This window comes from Trachemys scripta, chromosome 2, assembly GCF_013100865.1.
Source record: "Trachemys scripta elegans isolate TJP31775 chromosome 2, CAS_Tse_1.0, whole genome shotgun sequence".
Lineage (NCBI taxonomy): Eukaryota > Metazoa > Chordata > Testudines > Emydidae > Trachemys > Trachemys scripta.
The window spans coordinates 152,165,937-152,181,758 of NC_048299.1; the positions used below are offsets into that span (position 1 = coordinate 152,165,937).

At 47.4% G+C, this 15,822-nt stretch overlaps 1 protein-coding gene across 1 annotated transcript in view; it reads left to right on the forward strand.

Annotated features, from left to right (window-relative positions):
• The window catches only part of GFRA2 (GDNF family receptor alpha 2), a 99,755-nt gene that overhangs the window by 22,374 nt on the left and 61,559 nt on the right, over positions 1 to 15,822 (forward strand). The window contains exon 3 of the mRNA XM_034761938.1: positions 5,399 to 5,482. Within this exon, the coding sequence (XP_034617829.1) occupies positions 5,399 to 5,482 (84 nt within the window). The remainder of the gene's footprint in view (positions 1 to 5,398; positions 5,483 to 15,822) is intronic.

Consider the following 15,822-nt stretch of genomic DNA (forward strand, 5'->3'; position numbering starts at 1 on the left):
CAGTCCATGGTCTTTAATTCCAGCAGGCGCCTTCTGGTGTCTCCTGTGGGCCTGCAGCGCGGCTGCCCCCTCCCAAAAGGTGATTGGTACCTTCCCCCTGGCTGCTAGGTACCTGATCGTGGGACTCCTCACAAGGCACATTCAGTGGGCAGGGCAGGAGTCCATTGCCGAAAGGAGCTGGTCGCCGTGGGAACAGCTTGGAACTGGGGCCGGCGTGTCTGTGCTGTGTAATGTGTACTCCGGGTGGCTTCGGCCAGGTTGGTCCCTGGGCAGTGGAGGTGAGGTAGGTGGACAGAGAGTGAGGCCTTGGGACAGCCTGTGGGAGACTGCCTGTACCGTGTCTGAGCTGAGGTGATTTGTGCTCAGTTGAGATGGGGAGGTCTGGAGTGGCCAGCGCGACCATGACGCAATCTGGGGGCTTGCGTTTCAGCTCACGGTGCGATAGCTGTGCTGTTGTCACTCGTGCTGTCTAAGCATGAGTTACTTCTTTAGCCCCTTCATGCCATGAAGACACCTGACCCACCAATTCATTTCTCAGAGGCCACCAAACGGCAGTGAAAGCTTTTGGAGCCAGGTGGGAGCCTCTTTCTCTCTCTCTCCTCTTGCTGCTTTCCCCACTGTCCAGGTCCCATCCCAGTCTTGCTTCTGCTCTGACTGCAGCAGGGACGGAGGGTGTCTCAGTCCCAGCTTCCTGGCAACCAATTTTGCCTCACGATCCTTTTTGAAGGATTTCCTGTAGTGAAATGCATTTATAACCGTCCATGGAGGAGCTGCTGGAAGGGGAGCTGGCCCTGCCTGATTGCTTACTGCTCATTAATTCCTGCTCCTTTTCCAGCAGGTTTTGAGTGGCTTCTTAATTATGGGAGACAAAAGCAGCCTTGCTCAGGCTAATAATATCCTGAAGAATCCAGAAGAGCCTGGAAGAGTGGGCATGGGCCACAGTCTGTTAGGAGGCTTGTAAATCTTTTTAAAAACAGAAGCCTCCTGTCTCCACCTGTCTCCCTGTCAAGAGAACTAACTGATGGGTCACTGTGTGAGATCTCAGTTCATCCACAGAGTAGGTGCATCACCTGGGGGCCAGAGCAAGCTCCCTCCATGTTCCCCTTCACGAGAGAGAGAGAGAGAGAGAGACCCTCCTACCCCCAGGAGTGAGAGGGCAACTGAGTCTAAGATAGGACAATTAGCATGATGAGTGTTCTTTTGGTGGCAAGGTCTGGCTGTTGGAGAGATGGTCTCATGGTTAAGGCTCTGGACTAGGACTCCGGAAGTTTGGGTTCTATTTCCAGTTCTGCCACCGACTCCCTGTGTGACTTGGGCAAATCACTTCATCTCCCCCGTGCCTTATCCCCACCCTACAGATGGGAACAAATTCTGTTTTGTCTTACCTAGTGACGCTGTAAGCTCCCTGGGGCAGGAGGTATCTTTTACTTTCTATTTGTACAGCACCCAGGGCAATGGAGCCCTGATCTTGATGCGGGATTGTAAATACTATCATACAAATCATTTAAAACACTAGGAATGAAATTGAATCCTGCTCAAGTTACATCACATAAATCTCATGGGAGTGATTGCTTTTGGTCGCTATGTACCTAGGTTGGATTTGAATCCATGACCTGGTGATAAAGGCCTGTATCCCAGCACTTGTCTTATGAGGAGAAGGCCCCCTTTTTTCTGCATGGAGCCTTACTCCAGATCAGCCTTGCAAATTTAAATTTGAAGAGAGAGAAAGAAAAAGCAGATCCGAGAGTGTGGATGTTTGTTAGGGAGCAAGCAGGGAACCCCATGTTGAGACTCCTGAGTTCTGATTTTGGCTCTGCCTTTGAGAACAGTGGGCAAATCACTTGAACTATCTGGGCAAAATCAGCTCTGGCACAAGAGGATGGAACTTCCATTGATTTCAAAGAGTTGCAGCTGCTCAGATCAAGGCTGATTTGAATCCTCCATGCCTTACTTCACCATCTATATGGTGTACCAGAACTGACAGATTGCGAGGTTTGTTTTGCTAAAAAAAATTGTGAAAAATCTCGATGTTTGTGTTTTGCTTTGAAGTGACTGTTTCAAATTCTTTATTTTAGTATCAAAGCAGTTTAAAGATGGTAAAGTCAAAACTCAAATGTTTAAAAATCAAGTTGTGTTTTGATTTGCTCAAAGTTTTGGTTCAGTTCAAAACAAACATTTTGGAATCACCAGTGAACCAAAAAGAGTTGGTTCTTTTCACATCTATAGACCTGAAACCCAGGTGGAATTTGGAGGTCCCCTGTTACTCCTGACACCCACTTGTCATACCAACCTCATGTCTTGGTTTGCTGTAGAGTCACCTGTCCATACCCATCCCTTCATGCTTCACTTCCCACTCTGTATGCTCTGCCAAATCATTTTGTGTTCTCATGCCAGTGGCTGGCCCACCTCGAGGATAAGAGCCTGTTATTGCTGCTAGTTAATAGTGACTCCTTTAGCTCAAGTGGTTGAGGCTTCTGCTTTGCCACTGGAGGTGGTGGAGTCAGTCCCTGCTGACTGCACGTGGTGTGGGTAATGTAGAATAGAGATGAATAATACATACTTTCCGGGCAAGGATTCAGGAGGATGAATTCAGCACCGATCGCCAAGTGCTTGGAGATCCTCATGATTATTTCTCGGGTCTGTTGTGACGGGTGCAAGTCGATGACCACAGTGAAAAGTAGCTAGCTGTAATTTGTGTTACAGCAGTGCCCACAGGCCCCAGCTGAGATCAGGGCCCTATGGTGGCAGGGGCTGCGCATACATAGGGTAACCAGATGTCCCGTTTTTATAGGGACAGTCCCGTTTTTGGGGACTTTTTCTTATATAGGTGCCTATTACCTCCTACCCCCTGTCCCGTTTTTTCACAGTTGCTGTCTGGTCACCCTACGCATACACATAGCAGAGACAGTCCCCGCCTCAGGAGCTTACAGTCCAAAGAGCTGAAGAAAGGATGATCATCCCACTTTACAGACATGGAGAGATTAAGGCCCATATTCTTAAAGGTATTTAGGCACCTAACTCTCCTTGATTGCTATTGGAGTTAGGCAGCTAAACACCTTTAAGAATCAGGTCTTCAGGGTCTTGTTCCAGGTCATACAAGGAGTCTGTGGCCAAGCCAGGGATTGAACCCAGCTCCCCAGAGTTCTGGTACCGTGCCTTATCTGCAAGGCACCCTCCCACTCTAGCACCACAGCTCCTAGTACCAGTTTGGGCAGACAGGACTAGATTCTCCACTCAGCTACGCCGGCGTCAATGCCCCCCAAAGACAATGGTCTATACTGATGTAACCCAGAGCAGGCTCTGGGCCTGGCTGCTGGGTTTGGAAATAGGCCGCTCTGTTTAATCATCTGCCCCTTTCCTGGAGAATCCCCTTTGCTGATCAGCAGAGAGCTAGCTTGGAAGGGAGCAGCCACAGCCCAGCCTCCATCTCCAGGAAGCCAGTGTGGGCAGTGTGGTTAGATCCAGTGTTCTCCTTGGTTTACGGGACCATGCGTGGCATGGCAGTTCATCTGCTCCTAATCCCTCCACTGCAACCCCAGCTCACTTATCAGCAGGATGGGCACTTCAGCATCTGCCAGCCCTTCCTCCAGGCAGGAAATGTCTTCGGACAGGCCCTCTCCAAAAGCCCTGGCTCTCTCCCAATCCCAACCACAGAGATGTGCTGGGAGCTCACTGAAAGCATGGCTAGGTACAATGGAAATCGATGCATGAGGCTGTTGGTCAGTCTTCTGCTGAGAGCTCGGAGTGGTCTTCCATTGATCTTTTTTTTTTTTTTTTTTTTCCTCTCTCTCTAGCAAGAGCCCCTGCACAATGGGAGCGTTCAGGGTCCAGGACTGATATTAATGGTGCTTTCATGAATTTCTCCTTAAGAAGGGCTAATGCTCTCATGGCCCATACTGCTTGTTGTCCTATCCTTGACTTTGCTGACGGCTGCTCTTTGGGGGTGCAGTTTGGTTTAGGAATTTGTGTGTGTGTGCGCGTGCAAGAGAGATCATCACCTGGAGCTAATTTTAGTATCTGTCCTAGAGATGCTTGAAGGCAATTTAGTAATGGGCTCATTGCCCTGGAGAGCAATTCTCCAAAATCTGACCCTATTAAAATCAATGGGAGTGCTCCCAAGATTTGGCCCCTAGTGTGGTGTTTTATGTATACTGGTCATACTGGCGGCTTCACTCAGTTCCATGGAGATGTGAAGCCGCCCTGGAGAAAAGCCACAAGCTCTTGAGCTCTCTGAATACCAGTGCTCCAAGGGTTAATATGCCATGGTCGTTGGCAGAGTTATGGTCCATGGGTGGGGTTGTTAGCAAGGGGCTGCTACGTTCTGCTGAGCCTGTTTGGGGTCTGTAGATTGGGGTTATTAAACCCCAGTGAAGGTCTTGGAAGCAAAACATTTGAAATTGTAATTAAAATATTCACCCAAATCCCCCCTACCCCCGCAAATATACACTTTTCTGCCATGAGGGAAAGTGTTTGTGAGAAGATGGACTTGGAGTTAAGAGAATTGAATTCTATTCTGAGCTCTGCTACAAGATGACTTTGCTGAGTTCACACAAAAAAAACCCACCTCTCTGTGCCTCAGTTTCCCCATCAGTACAATGAGGATGACAACAGATTTATAGTGGGGCTCTGCAGGTAAATTCATTAATGTTTGGGAGGAGCTATGATATGATGGTGCTGAACGCTCTATAATTATCTAGATAGGGACCCAATGATACTAGGAACTGTAGGGAACTGCTTGTCAGTATGATTCAAGGTTGGAAATGCCATAATTCTAATAAAGACTAAGCCCTGAACTAGAGCTGTTTGGGGGTGAGGGGAGAATTTTGACATGTTGAAATAACTTTCTGTTCTGAATCAGAAGGCACTATCAAAATACTGACACTTTTTGCAAAGCAGGGGTAAAAAATCCCCCAAAGTTTTGAATCTGGGAAAACGTCAACATTTTTGACGTGTTAAAATGAGATGTTTTAAACTGAAAAAAAAATTCATTTAGTTTTGAAGTGTCCATTTGCAATGAACGTTCATTTCAATTCTCCTGAAACAGGAAATCAAAAAGCTTTGGTGAAATTGACATTTTCCTGTGGGGAAAGTGTCAATTTTGACAATTATATTTTCCTATGGGCAAATTTTTATGGTTAAATTTTTTTGACCAGCTCTGCAGAAATGAATGGTCAGAACATTCCCAGGATGAATAGGATTTGTAGAGGAGTCGAAGGCATTTCCGTGGCTGGAACCGGCTCAAATTCAGTGGGATTTAGCACCTAATTCCCTTAGTGCCTTATGACCGGCTTCCCCCACAGTGGCTTGGGGGGCAGCTCAGTAATAGTGTGGGTGGCTGTTGGGTTGATTCAGTGTGGGGTTTCAATCTCTTTTATTTTATTTTTTTCCCCTACTCCAGGAGAAGAATTTTATGAAGCTTCCCCTTACGAGCCGGTCACCTCTCGTCTCTCTGATATATTCAGACTCGCTTCAATTTTCTCAGGTAATAAAAGCAAAACAAAACATGCTTTCACTGTTTTATATTCTCTTCCTCTTGCCTGTGAACAGACCTTCTGCCAACCTCCAGGGGAATGATAAAACATTAGCTCCCTTTCCCATTCCTCAATCCCTTCCTCTCCAGCATATCTCCCACCCCATAATATCTCGTATTGCGTCCCCCTTCCCCTGGCTGCCTTGCAATCATAATTCTGTGACTAAGATGTTGCAGCCTGGAGCTATGGATAATGGTGACATCTCTAGCGCTGCTACTGAGAATGCTCTGGGCCTGATTCTCAATCGCCCTGCACCTCATGCTGTTATTTTCACCCGTGCAAAGCAGGCGTGAAACACTACAGGGCAGATGCTCTTCACATAAAGCAGCAAGCGAGTAGAAGTCCAAATTGAGAGTAGCTCCAGTCAGGGGAGCTTTGGATTGTGCTGGTGTGACTGAGAGCAGAACTGAGCCTTACTGTTCTTATTCGTTAGCGGTTCACATACACCGTGCGCTGACGGTGCCACGAAATACAGGGCAACAGAAGCAGGCTCTTGGGGTTCGCATGTATAGATATATAATTAATGCTTGTTGCACCAGAGTCTAATCTCAGTGACGCTGGTGCCAATCTGGTGGCACTGCACTGATTTCTGTGGAGTTACTTGGCGTTTAAATCAGCATAACTGAGAGCAGAGTGCTGGACCAACATGAGTGAACTAATAACACTCTGCTGCAGAGTCCAATAGGAGGCAAATGCAGAGAGTAGTGCAGGGGTGACCCTATCTTGGTCCCTGGTGGAGACAGACCAGACTGGATCTCCTGGGTCTTCTCACAGCTCAGAAAAATGAGCAGGGGGGAGTCCTCTTTGCAACCACACAGTGGCTTTGGTAACTAACCGTTGTGGTGAGGGGGATTAGAAAAAGTTAATGGCTTTGTGAAGTTGTTGGAGCCGGTTACGTAGAGCCACCGCCTGAGATCCCAGGGCTGGGTGAGACCTTGAGACTTTGTAACTGGATCTTCTGGGGAGTGCTCTAGTCCTGGGAGACCTTGCAGAGATGGAGTCTGGGAGCAGCATGGGACCTCTGGGCACTATTCTCTGCCTTTGGGTATTCAGGGTAGTTCTAATTCTGCAGCCCGATATTGCCTTCTTTCCTGGCCCTCAAGGGCTCCCTCTATCTCTGTGTCTCCTTCCATTCTTCATCTCCTTTCTTCTTCCCTCTCTCTGCCCCCTCTGTATTGTCTCCAGGCCTGTGGGACCCTTTCCCAAGCCAGACAACCAGAATGCACACGTGCACATATGTGGCTCTGGTTCTTCCTCTCTATTTGAAATGCATTCCTTGATTTATGCACCTCCAAGGGCCTCCCTGCTGCAGCTGTGTAACTGTTGAGGCATCACTTGCGGGTCCTCCCCTTTCTTATCTAGCTCCATTCCATTCAGACATTCAAGATTCCCATTGGCGTCAGTGGGAGCAGGGGTATAGCTGTGTCTGGTGCCTCCCATTTCCTGACATTGGAATCCATCTGCCAGATGCGTCCAGCAAAGCAACATATTCCTGCTCCTGCTGAAGTCAATGGATGACCAACAGATACTGAGGAAGCCTTGGGTCATGCCCCTGGGAGAGGACAGCTAGGGGAAATAGCCAGAAAGGTGCAATGAATCCAGGGCCAAATTCCCGGCTGGTGGAAATCGGCAGGGCTCCCTTAACTTCAGTGGAGATGTGCCAGTTTACAGCAGCACAGAATTTTCCTGGTCTGTCTCTGTTAGTCACTTACCTAGGGTCATGTCTATGTTATGGGTGCTAGGGACACAGATACGGTGCTGCTGCTGTGCCTCTGTAGCATGGATGCTACGTACACCAATGGAAGGGATTTTTCCACTGATGGAGGTAATCCATCTCCCTAAGTGGTGGTAGCCGCATCGGCACTGGCGGTTAGGTAAGCTTAACTATGGCGCTAAAAATTGTGAAAATTTTTACACCCCGAGTGATGTAGCTAGGTCAATCTAAATTTTAAGCAGAGTAGGGCTCAGAGGGGCATTTGGGGGTGCAGATGAGAAGAAATTGGCAAGACAGAACTAAGCTGGAACGCGCTACCTTCTCATCTTCTGTGGCATGACTATCAGCACGAAGAGCGCAGGCTCTTCCTTGGAGTGGATTTCTTTTTTTTTTTTACAAAGCTGTTGTGGTTTGGTGTTTTGACTTTTTTTTTCCTTTGGACCCAGCTGCCTCCAAGCATCGGATAATAAGGAATTGATAAAGTGGGCTGGAGATCTCGTAATTTGCTCATTTGTCTCGTAGACACACAAAACGTGTTCTCTCGCCCAGCAGAGTGTCAAGTCCATTAAGCAAAGATTTTCCCAGAGGGAGACACTTAGACACAGCTCCCCTCTCCCTCTGGGGGGCTGAGACCCTGCTGCCACTCCCATGCTTTGGGCAGGGGAGTCAGTGGTGAGGGGAACAGGAATGGGAATGAGGGACTGGGTAATGGGGCGTCTGTGCTGGAGTTCCAGGAGGCTGTTTGACCAAGTGCCAGCCCTGGGTGGAGAGGGCAGATGGCCATTTGTGTCACCTGCGTTTGTGTCAGTCTGGACTTGCTGTGATTTATGAGAGAGTCCAGAGGTGGAGGCAAGTCCAGCTGACAGGTTTAAAGCAAGAGCTCTGGAGAAAAACCAGAGTTGACTTTTGGTTGGTTTTTTGTTTGTTTGTTTGTTTTTGTTTTTTTACCTGAGGGATCTTGATTTCCAGATGCCCAAAATGGACATGAAAGGACCTTATAGTGGTAGGGTTTGAAGAAGGGTACCAGTATGAAGAAGCAGAAAGCCTTAAATGTTCTACTGGGAGAAAGGACTTCTTCTCTGATGGCCAACTTGTGCAGCCCTGTGTCCCATTGGTAAGCACTTGCCTATGGAAGTCCATAAGACCCCTTGTGGAGTTAGTACTCACCTGACTAAGGATTGCACAATTGCAGAGTAGGAGTGAGGAACATCCAGCCACATGTTAGTCCCATGGCAAAATAGTGAAAGAACAGGTTAAAGAACACTGGGGGGATGTATCTAGTGGGGTCCCACAGGGGGTCAGTCCTAGGTCCGGTACTAGCCAATATTTTCATTAATGATGTAGATCATGGAGTGGAGAATATGTGTACAAAATTGGCAGATGACACCAAGCTGGGAGGGGTTGCAAGCACTTTGGAGCACAGAATTAAAATTAAAAAATGCCTTGACAAATTGGAGAATTGGTCTGAAATCACCAAGATGAAATTCAATAAAGACAAGTGCAAAGTACTTCACTTAGGAAGGCAAAATCAAATGCACAACTACAAAATGAGAAATAAATGGCTAGCTGATAGTCCTGCTGGACAGGGTGTAGAGGTTATAGTGGTTCACAGATTGCATATGAGTCAACAATGTGCTGCAGTTCTGGAAAAGGCTAATATCATTCTGGGGTGTATTAACAGAAGTGTCATATGTAAGACATGGGAGGTAATTGTCCCTCTCTAGTCTGCACTGGTGAGGCCCTAGCTGGAGTACAGTGTCCAGTTCTGGGTGCCACACTTTAAGAAAGGTGTGGATAAACTGGAGAGAGAGTCCAGAGGAGAGCAACAAAAATGATGAGAGGTCTAGAAAACCTGACCAGTAAGGAAAGGTTAGAAAAACTGGGCATGTTTAGTCTTGAGAAAAGAAGGCTGAGCGGGGGACCTGATAAGTTTTAAATATGTTAAGGGCTGTTATAAAGAGGACTGTGATCAATTGTTCTCCATATCACTGACGGTAGGACAAGAAGTAATGGGCTTAATCTGCAGCAAGGGAGATTTAGGTTAGATATTAGGAAAAACTTTGTAATTGTAATGGTAGTTAAACTCTGGAATTGGCTTTGAAGGGAGACTGTGTAATCACCATCACTGGAGGATTTTGAGAACAGATTGATACATACCTGCCAGGTCCTGGTTTACTTGGTCCTGCCACGGCACAGGTAGCTGGACTTGATGACTTCTCGAGGTCCCTTCCAAGCCTGACATTTCTCTGTTTCTATGAAAAAAACACAAATGGTGGAGCTGGTGGGAGTCTTCTATTGAATGATTTTCCCAGTGGAAAATGAAGTTTCTGCAAAATCAAAATTTTCTGCAGGAAATATTTCATTTCAGTAAATGAAATATTTGTTGTGGGTTAGTTTGGCCCAGATCAGAATATTTTATTGAAGTGACCCAAAATGTTTAATTTTGAATCAGTTAAAAAATAACATAAAGCTGCATTTTTCTAGCTCATTGCCTTATGGGTGTTGTCACTTGGATACCTGTTGTCTCCTATGAGCAGGGCTCCATGGGGGACTATATCTCACACAATGCAATGTGGCTCCCTCAGGAATGTCAAAATGTTTTTCAAAAATGTCTAAATGAAAAGTTTCTACATTTTTTTTTAATTTCCATTCCATAATGATTATTTTTTAAAATTTCAACTTTTCATCCTGTTTCAGGATGAAAGCAAATGTTGATATGTCGGAAATTCCAACTTTTGATCAGCTCCAATCAATGGGTTTAAAAGCAAGACAGATCAGCTATACACTCAGGATATAAACATCTGTATACACCTGGGTCTACCTTACTGCTTAGCGAGAGCTCTCTGCCCTGACAGTGAGGGGGAAAGGGACTAGATGGATCAGGCACACAATTTTGTCTTGATTCCCACGAGAAGAACCCATGCTGTATTTGGAACTGACTCTGGATACAGCTGCTAAGAGAAGGGAAGAACCTTACCTGAGGTCAAGTCTGTCAGGACTCCTGGGTCTAGGTCTGCCAAAGAGACCAGTTGTAACTAGAGCTGTGTCAGTAACTAATTTTTCAGTCTGTGGCTGTCCTGTAAAATTGGGGTGGAAAATAATTCTGGTCAACCTGAAACAAACTTTTAAAAAATGTTTTGGTGAACCAAAATGTTGAAGAAAGAATGTATTTTTGGTTGAACAAAATGCTTCATTTTTGAGCTTTTTTTATGCATTTTAGAACTTTTAAATATAAGATTGAAGTAAATTTTGAAACGAAAAAATTGTTTCAAATCAAAACATTTCAATTTTGGGGTGGTCTTTTTTTCAGGGTTTTTGTTTTTTAACTGAAACAAGTCAGTGAATTTGACATGAATTTGTGAAGCATTTTGGTGTCTCCTAATCTGCATTTTTTTCCTTTGTGAAAAAAGTTGTGGATGGAAAATTTCTCCCAGCTCTAGTTGTAACTCACGCTAACACCATGGGCCTCTCTGTCTGTCACTGTGGGCCTGGAGTTAAGGTTGTCTGGGTGCTATAACTCTGCATTTCCAATTCCTTAATATAATCTTAACACTGAATTTCCTGAATATTTAATAGTTGGGTTTGGGATCACAACATCCTGGTAAGGATTTTTATGCTTAAGCTACTGGTAGGAACTGTCATCTTACATCCATCGTAATGTAGGTTTCTGTCTTGAAAAATAGGTTTGAATTTGCTACTTGTTTCAGGCTTAGAGGTTTGATCCTCCGGTTCAGGCAATAGCAGCTCATGGTTTTAGATACAGAGGTCCCAGGTTCAATGTCTACCAATGATCCAAACAAAGCTGTTACATCTTTATTTTTGTGGGGGTGTCCAGCTTAAAACAATTTAAAGGGGTCTGACTTTTCAGACAAGGTTGAGTGCCCTCCCTTGGAAAATCTTTAAACCCTTTAAAGGAGTCTCAAGTTGGGACCCACAAGTCACTCATTAGCCCTGGCAACTGAAATCAAGTAAGAGCAGACTGGCTGGACAGAATTCAGTGGTCTGTCTGTCAAGGAGGAATCTGAGAACCTCAGATTTCTCTCTGTGTCTAGGTGTCTTTCCTTCAGTGCCACCCACTGAGCATCCTTTGGAACGTCGTCTCAGTCCATTTGTAACTTTTGGCCATCAGTTTCCATGACCACCCCTTGGTGCTGCATTTCCATTGGCTTCTCCCTCTTCTCAAGTCCCCTACATCTCCAGCCAGCTAAAATCAGGACTTGCAATGCCTTGACTTATTTTCACTCATTCTCCTTTTAACCCTGGAGATGAAAGCCAAGCCCGTACCATTTGCCTTGTGCATGACACGAACCCTGCTCCCCAGCAGCCGTGTCACTATGGCTACAGAGTTCGGTTGTGGTAATATACAAGGCAGGAGAGGAGTGGAAGGGCCGGAATCTTATTACTCTTCAGAGGTACATTACATGGCTCATTGCACCGTCTGGAAGGTTAGGGCTTCTTTAAGAGCACGTTCCTGGAATGGGGTAGGCTAATAGAAAAATGTCCCTTCAGACGCTTCCAAATAAAACCAGTTAAGGGCATAAATGGCTGCTTTTGTCAGCAGTGAAGTGACATATTGCTCTGCTCCGGTGAGAGGTTAATGCTCTTAACTGCAGTGAAGTAACTCGTGCGCCTATAACGGTGACACACTGTGCTGGCCAGCTGAATGCTCCTGCCTTAGAGGGCTCACGTTCCACAGCCAGGGCCGCAGCTCAGGGCATGGGTGAAGGAAAGGGGAGGCGTGAGCACAGCCTGCCACCATTAGACTTTTGACAGAATGGTGGGCAGATACTAACAAGTGACCGGTTACTCTGGGGCATTGGTAATGGACCACAGAGCCTTATGCTTAGGGCCCTTCCAAATTCACAGTCATGAAAAATGCGTCACGGACTGTGAAATCTGGTCTTTTGTCTGCTTTTACCCTATACTATACAGATTTCACAGGGGAGACCAGCGTTTCTCAAATTGGGGGCCCTGACCCAAAAGGGAGTTGCATGGGGTTGACAGGTTATTTTAGGGGGTCACAGTATTGCCACCCTTACTTCTGTGCTGCTGCCTTCAAAGCTGGGTGGCCGGAGAGTGGCGGCTGCTGACTGAGGGCCCAGCTCTGCAGGCAGCAGTAAGGGTGGCAATGCCATCCTTACTTCCACGCTACTGCTGGTGGTTCTGCCTTCAGAGCAGGGCTCCCGGCCAACAGCTGCTGTTCTCCAGCTGCCCAGCTCTGAAGGCAGCATCACTGTCAGCAGCAGGGCAGAAGTAAGAGTAGCAGTACTGCAACCTCCCCCTACAACAGGGTAGGCAACCTATGGCACGTGTGCCAAAGGCGGCACGCGAGCTGATTTTCAGGGGCACTCACACTGCCCCAGTCCTGGCCACTGGTCCGGGGGGGGCTCTGCATTTTAATTTAATTTTCAATGAAGCTTCTTAAACATTTTAAAAACCTTATTTACTTTACATACAACAATAGGTTAGTTATATATTATAGACTTATAGAAAGAGACCTTCTAAAAACATTAAAATGTATTACTGGCACGCGAAACCTTAAATTAGAGTGAATAAATGAAGACTCGGCACACCACTTCTGAAAGGTTGCCGACCCCTGCCCTACAATAACCTTTTGACACTCACCCCCCACAACTCCTTTTTTGGGTCAGGACCCCTACAATTACAACACCTTGACATTTTAGCTTTAAATAGCTGAAATCATGAAATTTATGATTTTTAAAATCCTATGGCTGTGAATTTGGTAGGGTCCTATTTATGCTCCTTGGTCACAGGCTCAGAGAGATCAAGCTGTTGTTGTCTGTCAGCTCAGTGGCCTGTGTGAAATGAGTTTGCCAGTTCTCAGTTTTGTCCACCTCACAAAACATCTAGCAGTTCAATGGAGCCGGGGGAAGAGCTCAGCAGACAGGTCACAGATGGAGAGGATCATAGATCTATCAGTGCCCTTCTCTGTTCAGCACTGAAAGGGTTAACTGAAGGCAGCGGCTAGATTGTTTTCCCTGAAGTAATGCCCAGGCAGGATCAGGACCCCTATTGTGCTAGGTGCTGTACAAATGCCTTGCCTGACCTGATCCCTGCCCTGAAGACTTCTCAATCTAATTGAGAGGTGGCTCAAAGGGAGGATTTAAAAATGGAAAGTAAAATCATATTGTTGCTGAGTCGAACTCCTGGTTTTAACTTCTGAAGCAAAAGTGCTCCAGGGAGCTCAGCCTTTGGGTTCCAGACAGCACGGCCATTTCTCCCCCCGTATTTTGGATTAAATTATCATCAAGGAAACATTTAGCTGGTGGAAAAATATGAAAAGTGAAGTGTCTGGCGTCGGGGATTATTAATTCGTGGGCTGATCTACTCTGAGAACCAACCCGTGATTAACAGGAAATGTTTCTGGCAATTGTGGGGGGCAGGGGAGAGGGGGCGGAATTGCTAGCCAGAGTGGGAGGCTGGGATATGGGATGGGGAAATGCTCAGCAAAGGAGAGTGTTGCTTTCACGGCTGCATGGGGCATAACGTGATTATTCTCAGGTTGTCTCCCAGGCCAAATGCGGAAAACATGTTATTTAAATTTCAAAAAGATCCGATTCCTCGCCGAACGGCTGTCAGAGCTGCTAAGTGTCACCACAAAGCAGGTTAGAGCTGCTGCTTGGGCGTCTCTTCAAACTCCTGGAGGAATCACCACTAGCTCCTGGGGACGTGAGCAGGAGGTGCCGGTTTGGGAACACGGGGAGCGGATAGACATTTGTATGTTGGTCTGTTGCACCTCCCTTGTGCATAGTGTGGGATTCAGCCCTGGGTGGACGAGCCCGCGCTAGGCCTGCATCCCAGTCAAGTCCCATTTTAGCCTTCTCTTGATGGATTAAGTGGTGCATATGTGACTGCCACCATCTTGGCCAACCCAGTGGGGATTGAAGCAGGGACTGAAAAGCCTGCATCTCTAAAGCCTGAATGTCCTCCACTCATCCGCCCGCACGCATGTGTTCACTGCCTCTTGCTTACGGTTTCCCTTTCCCACCCCTTGTTCAGCTCCATCCCTTACCCTCCTGCTGCTCTTCTCTTGTTATTGCAGAGGATCCAACCATTCCTGCCCTGACTACACCCCACCCACCTGTCCTGCCTCAGACGCCACTCCATCTCCATTCCTGCCCTAGTCCACCACCCTGTGTGCCCGTTTGCTGAGGGCTTTTCTCCTGTCCTGGCCTCCTGCCCAGGATGTTCCCTCTATCCTGCGCTCCTACAAGTTTCTTCTCCGGTGTCTTTTAAGAGCAGCTGAGGACGTGGCTCGGTGCAGCTGCTTCTCCCAGCCCCTCCCTTCATTCCTTCTGCCCTCCACCCTTGGTGCTGTGTCCATGCATGCATGGCAGTAATGAGGCTGCGAAGGGAGCGGAAGCTTCCCCCCGACCTGAAGCCGAAGCAACTGAAGCAAACGAGCTGTTACTGTTGTTTGTCGATAACAAGGCTGGGCCAGCCTGGCATTAATTGCCTGTGGGGGTAGCCGTGGGATTACCGTAACCTTTTAAAAAGGGGCTGTGGAAGCAAAGAGGGAGATATTGCATACGCCAGGCTTGCTGGCTGCAGAGCAGCTGACCTGATTGGGAACTCCTGAAATGACATCACCAATGGCTTTGGTGGTGGGTCTCCCCCAGCCCCTTGTGTGTGTTTGTTTCCTGCATCAATAGACCCCTGCCCAAGTTGGCACAATTAGCAGTCTGTGCTTTGGAGAGGCAGGGGGTGGAAGGTCAGGGGGGCTAGAGGGCAGGACTCATATGCAGGGCTGGTTCCAGGCACCTGCTTACCAAGCAGGTGCTTGGGGCGGCCACTTCAGAGAGGGGCGGCACGTCCAGCTATTTGGTGGCAATTCGGCGGATGGTTCCTCACTCCTGCTTGGAGCGAAGGACCTCCCGCCGAATTGCTGCCGCAGATCGTGATTGCGGCTTTTTTTTTTTTTTTGGGGGGCTGCTTGGGGCGGCCAAAACCCTGGAGCCGGCCCTGCTCATATGCATCAGTAGAGCTGTTTGTGGAGAGCCAAGGCATGGAACAGCAGGTTGCTTGCAGAGCAGGTGAGAGAGCGTTGGCCTAGCTATGTGGGGGAAGCTGCTAAATGCACTTCCATCATGGGGTCAATTTCAGCTCTGTTCTCCTCCATTTGTGCACACAGCTTCCCTTCTGGAGACCAGCTGCCTCCAGAGCTTTTTGTGCCTCTGTCTCTGGTATCCTTACTGTTATGCCTAGTGGTCCCAACTTGGCTCAGAAACCACTTGCACTAAGCCCTGTATGCGCACATAGTGAGAGACAGTTCCTGTCCTGAAGAGCTCACAATCTGAACAGATGAGGCAGACACAGGGTGAGACAAAGGGAGGATTATTATCCCCATTTTACAGATTGGGGTGGGGGAACTGAGACCCAGAAAGATGAACTGACTAGTCTGAGGCCACACAGGGGCGTCTGTGGCAGAGCCAGGAATTGCACCCAAATCTTTTGAGTGCCCATCCAGTTCTTTAAGCACAAGACCAGCTTTCCTCTGTCTCTATCTCTATCCCAGATTCCTTCTCTCCTCCCCTTTCATTAAAAGCTTTCCATACT